Raw genomic sequence first — 15,866 nt, forward strand, 5'->3', positions numbered from 1 at the left:
TTGTGACTGAGGCATGACTGCAGAAAGCCGTGTGAGAAGTGTATGCTTCAACTGTCCATCCAGAAACACTTCTGCCTATAAATACAAGACTTTGTCCTGCAGAATCCACGGCTCCCAAAAGCCAGTGTGCTTTCAAGCAGACCCATGGCTACCACCATTGTGTCTTTTTCTTCCCATCAGAGGACTTTCCTGTTAAATGCCAGCTCAGGGTGAATAGCTGGATGATGTACAAGGGTTATAAAAATGCTTGGAACAAAACTGTCTCCACCACACTAGGCTGAGCACACGCCTTGCAAAGTCTGCACCATCTTAACCCAGCATTCTGGATAACCTTTTAGATCATAGGGAAGAAATATACCTACATGAAAAGCAGTCAAAATGCCTCTCCAAATATTCATCTGTTTGCAGAAATACTTGTCAAATCCATTGTGTTTACATGGATTTAGTTGGGGTAAGGTTGGCTCGAGTTAGGTTAAATACTTGTTTTGTTTGTGCTTTGAATTTGGAGGATAAAGTTTTGACTTGGGACACCTGGGTACTAGTTCATAGACCCAGGATCTAATACACAATTTACTGAGGGTTTTGTGTTATTCAGTCTGAGGAGAGATTTGCACAAACAGTTCCATTTACTGAATTCTCTCAGTACCGTGCTGTTTCAGAAGAGGGCAAAACTAAAGCAATAACAGCTAGAAAAGTACTGCTTTTAGTATGTATAAGGAAAAAAGGATAAAGGCACCCCTCTTCCAGAACAAATTCAGGGTTATATGAGGGGCCAAATTCTTGAATTTGCCATTACCTGTTTCAGTAAGGAGACTTCAAATTGGCTGGTTTATGCATCAGCCACACAAGAGTATTTTAAGCTCTCCACCACAAATGTCTCAGTGCTCCCATCAAGCAGGAGCTCCACTACATGTAGTAAAAAATAACTTGTGCATAGGCTTTGCTGCTGTAGCATTTTTCCTTCTTGTTACCTAGTGCTAGAAACCTTAACTATGGTATTAACTCTGTATCATTTTAAACTCAAGTGGTTTTGAATTACCATTGAGTTCAAGGTGAACACACTCTGTGAGCCACAGAGCCTGAGAATGCAACAATAAGCATTTCAGGGCCAATGCAGCCAAAGTGCATGTGATGAGCATCCTGTGAGCTAGAACCATGCAGTGGGTGGTATTTATGGAGTGATGTGTAGCACCTGTAGCCTCCTTGAATCTCTTGGTGTTTCTCTATCAACCCACTCCTGGGTGTGGTAAAAAAAGTCTGGCTGCTTAGGGCAGAACCCCTGAGTTGGTAACTAAAGCTTGTTTTCATACCTAAATGTATCAAGCTTAAATGATCATTGGTCCCAGGATCTGTCCAAGGTGGCCCAAGCCCTTTGTCCCACGCCAAGGAAACTCAGCAGCAGTAGCTTTACAAATGTCCCTTGTGTCTTCTCTCTCCCTACACTGGCCAAATCAGTTAGTCTTGTTCTTAGGTGCAATGAGGATCCCTTGGCTCATGTAAAAGCATGTAGACAGACCTTCAGAGAAGGCTGGGCCTCCAAAAGTCTGCTGTGGGATTTTCCAGTGGGAAACAAGGTACTGTAGGAGTCTGATGGCCACATACAGACACAATATGTGGCCCAAAGTCATTAACAGATGAAAACCACTTTATCTCTCTTTCTGGCATGCCTTCATTCATGAAATATATCTGTAATTATATGGATCAGAATAACCCTGTTGGCTTAAATTGCTTAAAAATGGACATATACTCAAGTGTGTTAGTCATTTGGACATTAAGCACTGAGATGTAGAGACAACCAGGCTAGGAGGGGTCTGTGAAGTCACCTACTCTGACTTCCTCAGCAATTACTCATTTTGATTTGTCCAGAATGCATTCTGTCTCAGTAATCAGTCATTTCTAATGGAAGACTCATCACATGTGGCTTTATTGTGTCCAACTATTACTGATGCTGCATGAAAAATTGTGCCACTTGCCTGCATTCCTCTGGAGTGGTTTTCACTGCCAGACCCAAGGCCTCCTTACAAGTTTTAGTTTTTCACATCAGTTTTCTTAAGCCTAATGACTTTCCATCCTGGCATTTCAAAGCTTTGTCTTCCCCTTGCCTCCTCTCCCTAGACAGCACCTTGTGAAACACAGTAGCCAAAACAGCAAACCTGGGTAGAAGTATTGAACAGAACACTTTTCATTTCATCTTTTTATGGTTTTATGGATAGGTTTTGATGTAGTTTCATTGCTGTAGGATCTGGAGAGCACAGTGAGGAGCCACTTGCATTTCCAGCCTAGCTGAAGACAAAGAAGCTGACAGTTTGATATAAACAAAGATCAGGTTCTACAGATTAAATCCAGGCTGCCTTTTACTGAGCTCTGCAAGTTTGCCTGAGGATTCAGCTGGGTTAGACCAGACATTTGTCTTTTTGCCTTTTGCATTCCAGTAAGACAATCAAATGTTCAAAAGAAGGTGGGGCTTTGAGCCATTGTGAACATATACCCTTAACTCATCTTATCAGTGTGAAAAACTGGGCTTTTCACATCATCTCCCTCAGGCCAAATGGATAACAGCTGCAGGCTCCTAAATTAACTTTATATATGGAAGCTGAAGACAGGTTTGCTCTTCCAGTGCAACCCCATCTGAGACTATTCAGATCTATATTCTCTGCCCAATGTGAGAATGCCTTGGTGTGCAGGCTGTTGGAGAGAAGGAAGAGTAAAAGCCTTTTTACACACTGGTGTAGAAGTGAAATGAATATTAGAGATTCAGGTTGCATCCTCTGGGAAAGACATCTACTCCCACATAGGCAGAGAAGGGATGAGCAGCACAGTCCAATATTTGCTGAACTTTGGCTGACTGGCTTGGAAGGAAGAGCCTGGCAGAACTCTGAAGACAATGCAAATCATTCCCTTAACTTTAATTGGAGTTGGGTCAGTCCCCAAAATGTGTAAATACATCAGCTGACACTTTGTCAGTAGCTCAGCCCATTCCTGCAGAATTGCAACCCATCCACTGACCTCAGTGGGACCAGCCAGGCCTGAGGTAAGGAGGTGCTTTATGGTCTGTCCTGCCATGGAAACAGACCCAGTGTGAAATGAGGTTGACCTTGTTAGGCTTGGCTGTGTGTTGGGAAGGAGACCCTCACTCTCCCCATTTATTAGAAAGCAGTCACATCTGGTTCTCACCCCAAGGAACAGCACAAGGACCAAATCCCTGCTCATGCAAAGTATATGTTTCTCACCGTGCTCTTCCACTCACGTCTCAGCTGAACCACCAAACCCTGTCCACAAATTCCCATGAAACCCAGACAAATCATTCCTGTTTGCTTCAGGAGATGGGTATTGCAGTGAACTGGCTTCAGTGCTTCTTTATGAGCTTTTTTTGAAAGCTTTTGGTTTCTGCTCAGGATTCTTCTGAAGATCTCTGTGGTGTTGCTGGCACAACACAAACCTAACACACCCATCTCCTTGGTTTTTGTTTTTGCCATCAGGTTAGATAAAGAGATTTGTATCTGCCAAACAACTTCTGTGGACTGTTGTCTCCATGTCTGCTGATATACACATATCTGTAGGTACTTTTATAACTGCTGAGCTATCAGTGTAAACTACAGTTTAAGCTTTACAGCAAAACAAATGACAGAGGGGAAGGGGAAAAACCCTTCCTTTACTTTTGAAATTGGCCAGAGATCCCACATCCAGGGACATGTTATCATCTCTTCTAGAATAGAAGAGGTCTCTACCTGCCTAAACCCTCACTGACATTTAGGAAATAGGCCTATGTCATCTCATACATGCCACAGGGAGAGGGCCTGAACACAGGGGATTGCTGTGGAGCTGATGGCAAACAGTAACAGCAGTTGGTAGCTGCCATGCTTGGAGCTTTGCTTGCTGCACTGTATCCTTAACAGGGGCTCAACCACAGTCAGGCCTGGCAGTGGCAAATAATTGAAGGGGTTGGGAAGGAGGGTTGTAGTGCTGAGAACTGGAGCTCTGCATAAAGGATGTGGGATAAGAAGGAAATGTAGGCTTTGGGCTTCAGTTGGGAAAGAAAGGAACATGCAATGGCAGAGAGTGAAGGAAACCTTGAGTGTCAGAGAAGCTGAAGGTGAAATGTTGTCATTTTGAGAAAAAGAGACAATGAATGGCAGTGGGGGATGAAGCTAGGCACTTGCTCTGCAGTGCTGGAGGCATACCAGGCTAGGAAGTGAGGAAGGGTTGTGCCACTGAATTGAGACTCTGCTTTAGAGAGATAAGGTTTGCTAGAGAAGATGAGAGAAGCAAGGAGAAGAGGCTGTATTTCAGCTATGAGCTGGCCAACATGGGCATCCCTTCTCAGAAGAGAAACTGGATATACACTGACTAGACTCACAATGGAATCAACAGAAAGAACAAGAGGGAGAGCTTGATGGGAGGTCTGGCTGTGCTCCCTCCCTCTCGGCTGTCCATGGGTCAGGCCCACAGAGAATGGATGAAGTGATCCATCCTTCCAAGGAAAAAGAATCAGATTCTGAGTTATGGCCCTTCTGCTCCTTGGATTATTCACATCAGGCAACCCTTGAGAAGGTCTAGACCATGGTTACCAAGCTCTAACATGGTTTTTCACAGTTTTACTTGGATGAGTGATCTCCTTGTCTTCTTCTTTGCTCCTGGAAATAACTCAGGAGTGGAGCCAGAAAGTTAGACTGTGGAATTGTTCTTGAGCAGGAGCTTCCTTTGCCTACCATGCCTGACACAGTGGTACCCCAGTCATGGAGGCCTTCAAAGCAATGCAGTATTGCCAATGAAGAGAGAGAATGTGTTAGGGGTAGGGTAGAGCATTATTAAACCTCTGATTACCTTCTTTCTTCAGCTGCTGCTTTGTAGCTGCTTTGCATCGATACTGAAGATGTGTTGAGAAGTGCCACTGTTCTGCCATTGATGAGCATGAAATAGGTTCAGTTACCCCATTTACCAAGATAATTCTATTTTTATGTCTAAACTCAACTCTGAGTCATCTGATGCAGAGACTAGACCTGCTAGAGCTAATCATCATCTTAGAAACACTCCCAAGACTGCTCCTAAAAATCAGAGTGTTCCTCAGAGACAAAATAGAAAGGCTGGGTCCCTCACGGACTGAGTTAGACAACCTGTGTTCAAATCAGCAGGAGTGCTTCAATAGCCTTGAGGATCACAGCCATGGAGCTTAAACTTGTTTCTTATGTGAGGAAAAGGAGAAAAAGACTGCATTCAGTAGGTGGCATTTGGTGAGGAAGCCTGCGTGGGAAGTGGGCAAGGCATGAGGTGCAGTCACGTGCACCACATTTCTTGTTGGTGTAAACTGGTACAGCACTGTTTATTCTAATAGAGTTTGGAAGGTTTCTGCAAGGTCTGACCCTGCCATGCTCTGCTGTGTTGCAAGCACATAAAATAGATGTCTCATGCAGCTTCAGTGTTAGCAAAGACAAGCTCTTAAATGCCTTGCCATTTTCTGATGGCTTCCAAATGGTATTAGAGAGGTGAAAACAGAAGGGGCATTTATATGAGTTGAACTATTGCTAAGAAATGATGCTATAACCAGAGAAATAATACTCTAACCAGGTTCTACAGGCTTAGCCTTGATGCAGGTTGAAGTAGTGGCACAGAAAAGAGAGATGGAGATTGAGCTCAATAGCTTTTTCCTAGTCTTGATGGGAGCAGGCAAGACTTAGTGTGCATGTGTATGGCTGTACATCACAGCTCATCAGTCTAGAAACAGCATTTCTGCTTTATGAAAGCAGCAACAAATCAACTAGCTCAGACACAAATCCAGGTTATAATGACTGAATAAATTGCCCAATGGCAGCTGACATGGAGCAAGTATTCCAGCGTGTGCTCTTAAGCAGTGACAGGGGCATGAAAATGCAATGTGTTGTGACCTAGAGGAAAGTGGGTTCAGATAAATTGAGTTAATTTGCTATTGCCAAGGCTTAAGAGCATTCTTGCATAATGTTTCTGGTGTGCCATTGATGCAGAGCAGCATGTTAACAGGGAAAATGTGTGTTGGAGGCGTGTGCCTGTGACGGTGACAGTGAATTCAGTTGTGTTGTTCTACCTGCTGTACTTTTTGTAGGGTTGACTTAGAGTTGAAGCCACTCAGGGCAGCTGGACCTGAAAGGTCCATCATCAAGATATAAGATTGTTATTCCCATGAAGGTCTTTTCTTCATTATAATTCCTGATAGATGAAAAATGACTTTAACTGAGGCTTTGAACTTGACAGCTTACACCCTCACAGACTGAAGGGTACAGGCTTCAACCATAAGCCACTTTGTTTCTGTCAAGATGGCATGTCAAGAACTTCTTTGGTCCAATTTCTTTATTCATAGATAGTCAACACCCAGGATTCTTCCAGGAAGATTTGCAGAGCTACCCGCTAGTGTAGAAATTTATCATTTAAAAGTAGTTGTTTGTCAGATTCCGTGGTAGGGAGAGAGGAGAGGAGAGGAGAGGAGAGGAGAGGAGAGGAGAGGAGAGGAGAGGAGAGGAGAGGAGAGGAGAGGAGAGGAGAGGAGAGGAGAGGAGAGGAGAGGAGAGGAGAGGCACCCAGTTGATTTAGGAGGAGTTTTCTTGTTTGAATAGACATCAATTCCCTTTCACAGTAGAACATAAAACTTGTAGGGCTTTTTTATTGCTAACCTGTTTGAATCTAGTCTACAACTGCCAATTAAAATGGGGGAAGAATTCAAAGAGATGGCTTTTTGCCGGGCAGTGCTGTTTGCTTGGTTTTGATTTGTGTTTTCTATCATTGCCCAGAGGATTGAGCGTGCTGAGGATGAGTTAACACCTCTTTTTTTTCCTTCTTCCCTTTTTAAAATTTTGTGTATGTGTGTGTGTGTCTCAGAAAATTGATTTGACCTAAGGGCTCATTTCTGAAGGAACAGAATTGCCCAGGAAGAAGCTGTTTTATTTCTGTCAGCAGTTTCTATTGACATCATGTCAAATTTCTGCAAATTAGGCCCTCGGCACAAAACCTTCTTGAACACGGCAGGGGCTTTGGCATTGGCCTCCATAGGGTCAAACCATTACCCTGTGTAGCCAAATTGTCTGCAGAAGACTAGTCATGGTAGCAGAAAGCTGAGATAAGAACTCACTATTCACAGTTAGTCAAGTCAGCTTCTGGACGTGTCTAGTGTAGTTTTTCTTGAAGGCACGTGAATGTGGCATGCTCTTCCTCTCTTCTGTCAAAGCCAAATAAGTAGTGAAAAGATGCAAAAGCCTTGAGCATCGAGACAGAGACAAGAAACAGCCCAAGGCTATAATACAGCATTCTATCTCAGCCACTTTCTCATGAGAGGTAAAACTAGGATCAACAGTCACGACTGAAGAAGCATCTCTCTCCTCTCTGTGAAGGTGACTTGTGAAGGTGACTTGCTCTAGACTCTAGAGCAAGTTGGAATAAAAATCCCCACTTGAGTGAGTAAGAGAAGGTTTCTGTTTCCAGTAAACAATACTGGCTTGGGCAATGTCTTCCTAGGGCAAAGCTCACTGAATATCTTCACCTTTCCTTTAGCAGAGGCAATAATAACTTAGGCCAGTGCAGTAGATCCATTCCTCTCATCATCAGTTTTACTCTCTCAGTAACTGTATAAGAAATAAGACTTATTACTCACAAGCATAAGACTTGTGAGTAAAGCATAAGACTTGTGAGTAAAAAGACTTGTAAAAAGACACTGAGGTTCTGGAGTGTGTCCAAAGAAGAGCAATGAAGCTGGTGAAGGGTCTAGAGAACAAATCCTATGAGGAGTGGCTGAGGGAGCTGGGATTGTTTAGCCTGGAGATAAGGAAGCAAGAGGAGACTTTCTCACTCTGCAGCATCCTGAGAAGAGATTGTGGCTGGGAGAGAGCTCATTCTCTTCTCCAAAGTTACAAGTGACAGGACAAGAGAAAATGACCTCAGGGTTGGAAATTAAGAACAATTTCTCTCCCAAAAGTGTCTTCAGTCCCTGGCACAGGCTGCCCAGGGGAGTGGTTGAGTCCCCCATCCTTGAAGGAACTGAAAAGACATGTAGATGTGGCGCTGAGGGAAATGGTTTAGTGGTGGGCTTGGCAGTGCTAAGCTAACATTTGGACTTGATGACTTACATGTTTTTTCCAACCTAAATGGTTCAATGATTCTATAAAACAGAAGTTAAAAGCAGAGTAAAATACCCCATGAAGATGAAAAACATGTCTTTGGAAAGTAAGCCTATCCTGACATCTCCATGCAACATGCACAGAAATTAATGGAGAGTACACAACTACAAACAGTGCTGTACAATGCTTAAGGTTATAAACCAATCAGGAGTCTGTCCATTGTGTGAATTCCAGTGCCATGATAGTGAGATGGGGAATTAATCACACCATGTAACCGTACAAGCAGGGCAACTGTTTGGTTATTACATCATCATTACAGACTATGTTCTACTTTGGCTAAAGTGGGCATCTCAAGAGAAGAGCTGGGATGGGATTCAAGCTGATTTAGGCATGTGAGGAGCAAATCAGCTCAAGATTGAGACTCCTGAGTTCATTTGTGATTGTGAGTGCCTAAAATGACACTGTAGTTATGGAGGTGTAGGATTAGGCCAGTCCCTGCAATTGAAGACCTTAATTTGAGCATCTCCAAAGCAGGCAATGGTTGCTCAGTGCTGTCCCAACTTCCAGGTATGTCCCAGCAACAGAGTCATGAATGGGATCTATGTAAAGCTTTTAAATAACATTGAAGAAGCCTCCTTGACCAAGCTGGGCTGAAGAGCTGCTGTTGCTGAGGGCAAATTCAGCATGAGTCACTCAGCCAGTGTCCCTTCAGATAGGTCATGTCTTCTGGGCAACATAAAACTAAAGTACTGGATAAATCTTCCACTGAGAAAATGAGCTTTCATCTGTTTTCTGTTGAAAAGGCCTGCAGAAATCTCTGTGTAAATCTTTTCCTCCTCCATCAGTGGTGGTAGCCCAGGTAAAAGAACTTAAGTACCTTACAGGAGATTGTGAGTCCTCCAGTTCTCATGATTGATTGAGGCAAATCTGAGCCTATGTTTTTGCCAAAGGCACTGGGGACTGAACTGAAGGTACTCTCCCAGCTTCATAAATAATGCCAGGAGCTGCAGCATTGCCTGGGATTGCATGTGATGTCTTCAAGACATATTTAGTCTTGGAGCCCTGCCACAAACCTTCCACACTACAAGAAGCTGCAGAGTTGTAAGGGTATGAGGGAGGAACACGGGGTCTGCACGAGGGTCACATCCACGTACAGGAGAGGCCATACACAGGGAAGGACAGGCCAGGCCTCATGGTGGGGATTCCTGTGGCTGAGGCAATGAAACTCAGGCAGAATGTTTACATTGCAGTGTATTGCCAAGCCAGCTATGGTAGCACAATACTTGACAGTGCCTAAAATGACACTAGCTCTCTACTTTTAAGCAGCTGGCTCTTGCACAGTGACTCCTTTTCAGATACCCTCAGTTAAACAGTCATAAATGTAGATGCATACAGCATAGATGGTTGGACACACTAAAGCAAGGGAGGGTTGACCCAAACAGTAAGTCTAAGACGTGCCTCATCTCATCTTGAAGTAAACTTCTACAGTAATCAAGATTGTTGACTTGTTGACTCTGAGGAATTTAAAGAGAAGCACAAAAGTATTTGTTGGGGTCAAAGAGGTTTTTATGCCTCTGTAATAGGGCCTCTCAAAATCCAGGAAGGACTCTCCTCCAAATGTGTCACTGGTTTGACTGTCAGAGAGGGTTCAATGGAAGAACATCACTTCAGTCAACAGTGAAACTGCATCTCTCATAGAAATATCTCTTCTGGTTTAAACTCATCCAGTTTAGGCAACAGTAGCAAGAAGTAGTAAGAAAATACCATGATTTAATTTAACAGGGCATTGCATCTAAATCTGTTTCATTGCAGGACATCCCTTGTCTGCAATACATTATTTCCTTGGGCTTAAAATGATTCATAAAAATATCCTTCCTCCAGGTAAAATGGAAAATGCCTGGGATGGTAGCAACTGCTCAAGTAGCCAAATGTTCCTCAGTGTGGGGCAAAGAATTGCTTTGCCACTTCTCACAGATGTACATCCAAAACCCACGGAGAGCAGCACCATGCTGGTAGGGATGATGGTGCAGCATATCAGTCTGTTGCTGCTCAGCAGTGTTTCCAAGCTTGAGTGCATCTCCAGGTGCACACAGTCAAACAGCATCCAGAGCTGAGCTGTCTCTCTCCAGGATGCACACTGAACTCTCCATTGAGGGGTTAATGTGTGTCAAGCATGTCAACCTGCTTGGTGAGCCTTTTGACTTTTAACTGTAGAGCTCGGTTCAAAAGAGCTTCAGGTGATGCAAAGATCAGTCTCAAAGGTGTACACAGAGCAAGATTTACTGGTGATTTGGTGTGTTAACTATGGAAATATGCTGCAGTTCACCACTGTTTGTTTCTTTTCTTCCAGGTAGGCTGCAAAGCCATGATGGTTTTCTTCCAGTACTGTGTGATGGCAAACTTCTTCTGGCTCCTGGTGGAGGGCTTGTACCTTCACACCCTGCTGGTCATCTCCTTCTTCTCAGAGAGGAAGTACTTTTGGTGGTACATCTTGATTGGCTGGGGTATGCACCTTCTCAAAACTGAGCACCAAGGAGTGATGCTGACAGGCATTTTTATCAGCTCTTTAATCCACAGACCTGGGGGCTCAGACAGGGCAAAGATGTGTTTTACGTGTTGCCTTGCAGCCAAGAATTGTCAGTGAAACCAGGAGCAAGATCAAGTAATGGCCAGAGGAGTTTAACAGCATTAGCACAAATCTTCAAAGGTATTTAACAACTTAGCTTGTGCTGGTTTAATTGGTAGCTGAGCACCTCAGTGTGAGTGTCTGCAAGGACCATGGGTCTGGAACTCCTCATCACCTTTACAGTTGTTTAGTCCTTTGATCCTGACTGGGATCCCAAAGTTGATATTGTGCATTGACTTTAAATGGTAAGGATGGATCCCAGCAAAGCAAGACTGAAGCAGACACTGCAGTCTGTCACTCTGTCCTTGTCTCACTCAATTCAGGCCAACTAGCCACCCTGAGATCCCATCACCTGTGTGCTAATGCTGATAACCTGCTTACTGCATCCATGATTTCTCCAGCTTTAATGTGATTTGAGTCCCAGACATGAGAAAAAGAGAAAGGAAAAGGAAGGGGAAAGGGAAGGGAAAGGAAAAAGAAGGGGAAAAGGAAAAGAGAGGAGAGGAGAGGAGAGGAGAGGAGAGGAGAGGAGAGGAGAGGAGAGGAGAGGAGAGGAGAGGAGAGGAGAGGAGAGGAGATGTTAGCAGGCCTTGTTTCAGATATTAATCAGGTCAGACCTTCTTTAAACCTGCCCTGTGCATAGATGCCCTTCCTTTCAGCACGGTACAGAGTGCAGGTTTTGAAGAAAATGGTATGAAGGTAATGATTTTAAACCAAAGGAAATCTTTTGCTCTCATTAGATGTCCTGAGGTTGCTTGGGTGATGAAGGGCAATTCAAGAAAATGACTGGTGCTTGAGGATTCTTTTGGCCTTTCAGTCATCCAGCATTTGCAAGAGCATCACTCATGAATCTGGAATGGATCATGCAGGAGTCAATAATTCAGGCACACCCATTACAGTTCTTAATGTTTTTATCACCTGTACCAAACAGAATACAATACTCTGGCTAACACAGAATGAAGCAATGTGTTCTTCCTGGAGTATTTCCAGTATAAATCTAATCAAAGATGAGACAAAGAGGCACCAAAAGAATGGGACAAGACCATGCTAACCAGGCAGAAGATCACAGAGTGAGGAGCAGAGGCAGGTTCATCTGGCCAACTACAGACGTGTACATGTGAGCTTGTCACTCCAGGCTCCCCTTGTAGTCAGTGGAGATCCAGGCAATACAATCAAGGATGTCCAAGGGCATGTTTCTTGTCCTAAAGCAAACTTCTAAAGTAGCTCAGATGACCTATGTGTTAGAAATACATATTTCTGCCTGTTGATGCTGAAGGGAGCCCGTGGTGACTGGCTTGGATACAGGTTTCCACCCTGTACATGTCTGAAGTTATTCCTATTCCTTGCATTTCACCGTCAGAAGTTTCTTTGTAGGCAGTGCAACAGGAAGATAAGTCTGCTTGAAAGCACTTACAGGCAACTCATCTTACCTGGCCAGTGGGAGACAAAGGCAACATGTTGCTCGTTTAGCATATGAGCACTGAAAAAGTGAAGTGTTTGCCCACTCTTGAGGGGTGGCATCACCTGAGTCACTCAGGAGAGGTGGAGAGGAGGGGACAACAGCCCTGAAAACACTGCTAATGATGTATGACATTAACACCATCTCCTGTCTTGCCAGGTGCCACTGCTAATGATGTATGACATTAACACCATCTCCTCTCTTGCCAGGTGCCCCCTCCGTGTTCATCACTGCTTGGACTATTGTCAGGATTTACTTTTTCAATGTTGGGTAAGTACTTTTCCTTTCTAATTCTTACTTCCTTTGTCTTCAAAGAAGGTGAGGGAAAGCCCTGCAGCTTTAGTAACCCAGCCACCCAGCCCTAACCCCAGTGGCAGGCAGAGCAGAGGCTTCCCCCTGCCACCATGAACCAAGGTCTGCCTCAAGCCACAGTTTATGACAGCTTAGGCCAGTCACTCACCCTCTTTGTTTCCCAATCCCCTGGTCAGGATATTTGCAGGGAATTTGTGAACAGACCCTGATGGTTGTATTTGGCCCTGTGATCCTGTGTGTAACAAAGAAAGCAGCTGCCCTCTGCTCAGAGAAGAGCTTTGTATCTACAGAATGGACCCTAAATGTGCTCATGCAGCAGATACTTAATAAACACACCCATTAGCTCTCCCCCAGGAAAAGCCTAAAGACTGGGGATTTTCCCCCAGGCAGACCTTAGGATCTGTTCTTCATCTTCTTTAACCTAGCAACAACTTTTTGGTCTTTTATACAAGCAGCAGACAGAATACAGTAAATGAGGCAGATTATCAGCTATCCAAGGATATATGCAAGTAGATAGAATCTGATCCTGCAATCCTCCTTTCATGCTTTAACTCAAGCAATCCAGCTGTAGGAATTGGAAGGGCTTTTATGAGTAAATACTCCAGAGAGTTACAGAATCAGGTGTTTATTATGTACTCACTGTCCATGCCCTCACCTCTTGCATTTGCAGCAGATGGGTAACTCCATTTTCTCCTGTGCATTCCCCCTCTCCAAAATATGCCCTGATTTGTCCTTATTTCAGTAAAAGAAACAGCTCAGATGTCTCATTACTATAAATTCTCATTTATAGCCATGCTAACACATTTACTGAGAGCTACTGACTTATGATTTCACTCTATCTGCATGAAACTGATCTTATTTAGTCTGTTAATAAATAGCTTCTCCAATGAGATAGAGACCAAAGAATTTCACCCATCTGGATACCAATTCTTCTTACTATATATTCCCACTGAGCCCCAGCAATTCTTAATAAAAATACAGAGTGCTTTGCATTTTCTGGAGGCTTTCAAGCTCTATATTTTTGTGCCAAGCAAAACAGAGTGTGAATTTACAGGATATGCTAATACCTAAGATAGACTTCTTTCTTTTTGCATGCTAAAATTACCTACAGAGAAAAATTAGAGGGAATTAATCCAGATTAGATAAAACATAATTCTGCAAGACTGGTTAAACAGCATTAAGCCTCTATTTAAACATTCTAACTCCAAATTAAAGTGATCTTCATTCAGGCTGCCTGAATTTGCTTTAAAAATGAAGTGCACCAGATGTAATTAGGTCCACTTTAATTCTAAATGAAAGGGCAGCATGCACCTAAGTATAAGCATTTGTATGTAAGCAATTCACTCTAGTCTCCTTTTATAGCTAGTGGAGATTTAGTCACTGTAGTCCATGGAATACAATTCTTTTCTCCTAAAGCTGATGCCTAAAATAGGTCTCAGGAACTGTGCCCTAAAAGTGCTCCTCTCCATCTACTGTTACCTGCACTGTCAACATTTTTAACTAGGAGAGCTGAATCCAGGTGAAATAGTCAACAGGAGATTCCACTAATCTAGTTCTAACATGAGCAAATACCAGTTTTCATTAATGCTCTCCTAAAAACTCACCTTTATCACCTGAAACTTGTGAGGTCTACAGATAAATGTGTCCCAAGCAATATGAGTCATTTCATAGAATCATAGAATGGTAGGGGTTGGAAGGGACCTGTAGAGATCATCCAGTCCAACCCCCTGCAGAAGCAGGTCCCACCTAGATCAGGTCACACAGGAACGTGTCCAGGTGGGGTTGGAAACCTCCCGAGAAGGAGCCTCCACACCCTCCCTGGGCAGCCTGTGCCAGGGCTCCCTCAGCTCAACACTGAAACAGTTTCCTCATGTTTAAATGGAACTTTCTGTCTTCCAGCTTCTTTCCATCACCCCTTGTCCTGTCACTGGATGCAACACAAGAAAGTGCTGCCCCAAGCTCCTGACACTCACCATTGGGATATTTGTAAATGAGATCCCCCCTCAGTCTCCTCTTATCTAGACTCAACAGGCCCAGTTCCCCCAACCTTTCCACTTCATTCCTGTTCTATCATTCCCTTGTTGGCTTTAAAATATCACTCCAGGTGGCCCAGGTGAGTGGTGTGGTTTGCAGACAATTCTTGGCTTCAGGATGAAGCAGCCTGAGCACTATGGACCTCTCTGAATAGATCTGTAGCTCAGATGCAGTTAGCTAGATTTAGCTAGAGTAATCCCACCATAGGCTGTCAGTCCTCTTTTTGAGAAGGACATGGTTGTTTTGCTAATGGTGAAGATTGCTCTGTGCTTAACAAAAGCCCCCTCCATGATGCTGGATAGCATTAGAGGCCTGATGAGTCTGTGATTCTGATAGCATTTCCTTGTAAGAGACCTCAGTGTACGAGAAACTAAGTCAATCACCACCCTTCTCCACATTCAGCCTGATATAACACACTCCAGCCCAATCCATTACCACGGAGAAAAGAGCTCACAACTATCTGGGCCAACTATAACCTGCCAGTACTCAAAGCCAGGTCTTCCCAGTTCAAGCACATCAGGTTTAGTCCTCTTCACATATCCTAGCGTAGCTATCTTTAGCTTTTAGAGAAACCAAGTACCTGAGAAGGTTACATAGCTGCTTGCATGCTTTGCTTGATGTTTTAAGTCTGGTTTTGTTTCTTTTTAGGTGCTGGGAGGAAGTAGTGGAATCCCCATTCTGGTGGATCATTAAAACTCCTATTTTGGTGTCTATTTTGGTAAAGTATCAGCCCATTCTCCTGGCTGCAAAGCCATCTTTAATACTAAGTGTGGGAGGCGAAGGGATAAAGTCTCCCTGGATGTTGAATGTCTGTCTTAGAATGAGGAAGCTCACCTTCCAGATAAACATCTTTACCATAAGCATTGACCATGGGAAGAGTTTCAGTGACCAGTCAAACAAAGTGGAGCTCATTTGGTTTAACTTTGACCACTTCCATCACAGCTAGTCACTCTGGGCACTCTGGTGCAGTTGCCATGGATGTATGTAGCCAGAGGAGGTTGAAGAACGTGGTTAGAGATCCAGGAAAGGCTCATCATGTCTAATGAATCAGTGGATGTCTAAATTACATCAGATGAATTGTGCCATGAATGTTTCAGTTTCTTTGAGTTAACCACATGCAGAGCCCAGGATGACTGGTTCAGTTGTAGATGTCAACACTATAAAGTAAAATGGGATGAGTTTTACTATGAATTTCTATGTAGATAAAAAGAGATTAGATTAATTCCCCCAGATATTTGCCTCTCTTATAGCATCCAATACAAAGTTGAATTCCAGCCATGTGTTTTTAAAGTAAGTTCTGGAGAAACCTGGCTAATTTCCAGATGAATCAACTTCTTACTTCTCTGGATATGATCAA

The 15,866-nt window shown here is 43.6% G+C and overlaps 1 protein-coding gene across 1 annotated transcript in view; it reads left to right on the forward strand.

Annotated features, from left to right (window-relative positions):
• Positions 1-15,866, forward strand: part of VIPR1 (vasoactive intestinal peptide receptor 1) — a 101,023-nt gene that overhangs the window by 74,320 nt on the left and 10,837 nt on the right. Inside the window, exons 7-9 of the mRNA XM_061996643.1 lie at positions 10,429-10,582; positions 12,373-12,433; positions 15,158-15,227. Of these exons, the coding sequence (XP_061852627.1) occupies positions 10,429-10,582; positions 12,373-12,433; positions 15,158-15,227 (285 nt within the window). The remainder of the gene's footprint in view (positions 1-10,428; positions 10,583-12,372; positions 12,434-15,157; positions 15,228-15,866) is intronic.

Source organism: Colius striatus, chromosome 5 (genome assembly GCF_028858725.1).
Source record: "Colius striatus isolate bColStr4 chromosome 5, bColStr4.1.hap1, whole genome shotgun sequence".
Taxonomy (NCBI): domain Eukaryota; kingdom Metazoa; phylum Chordata; class Aves; order Coliiformes; family Coliidae; genus Colius; species Colius striatus.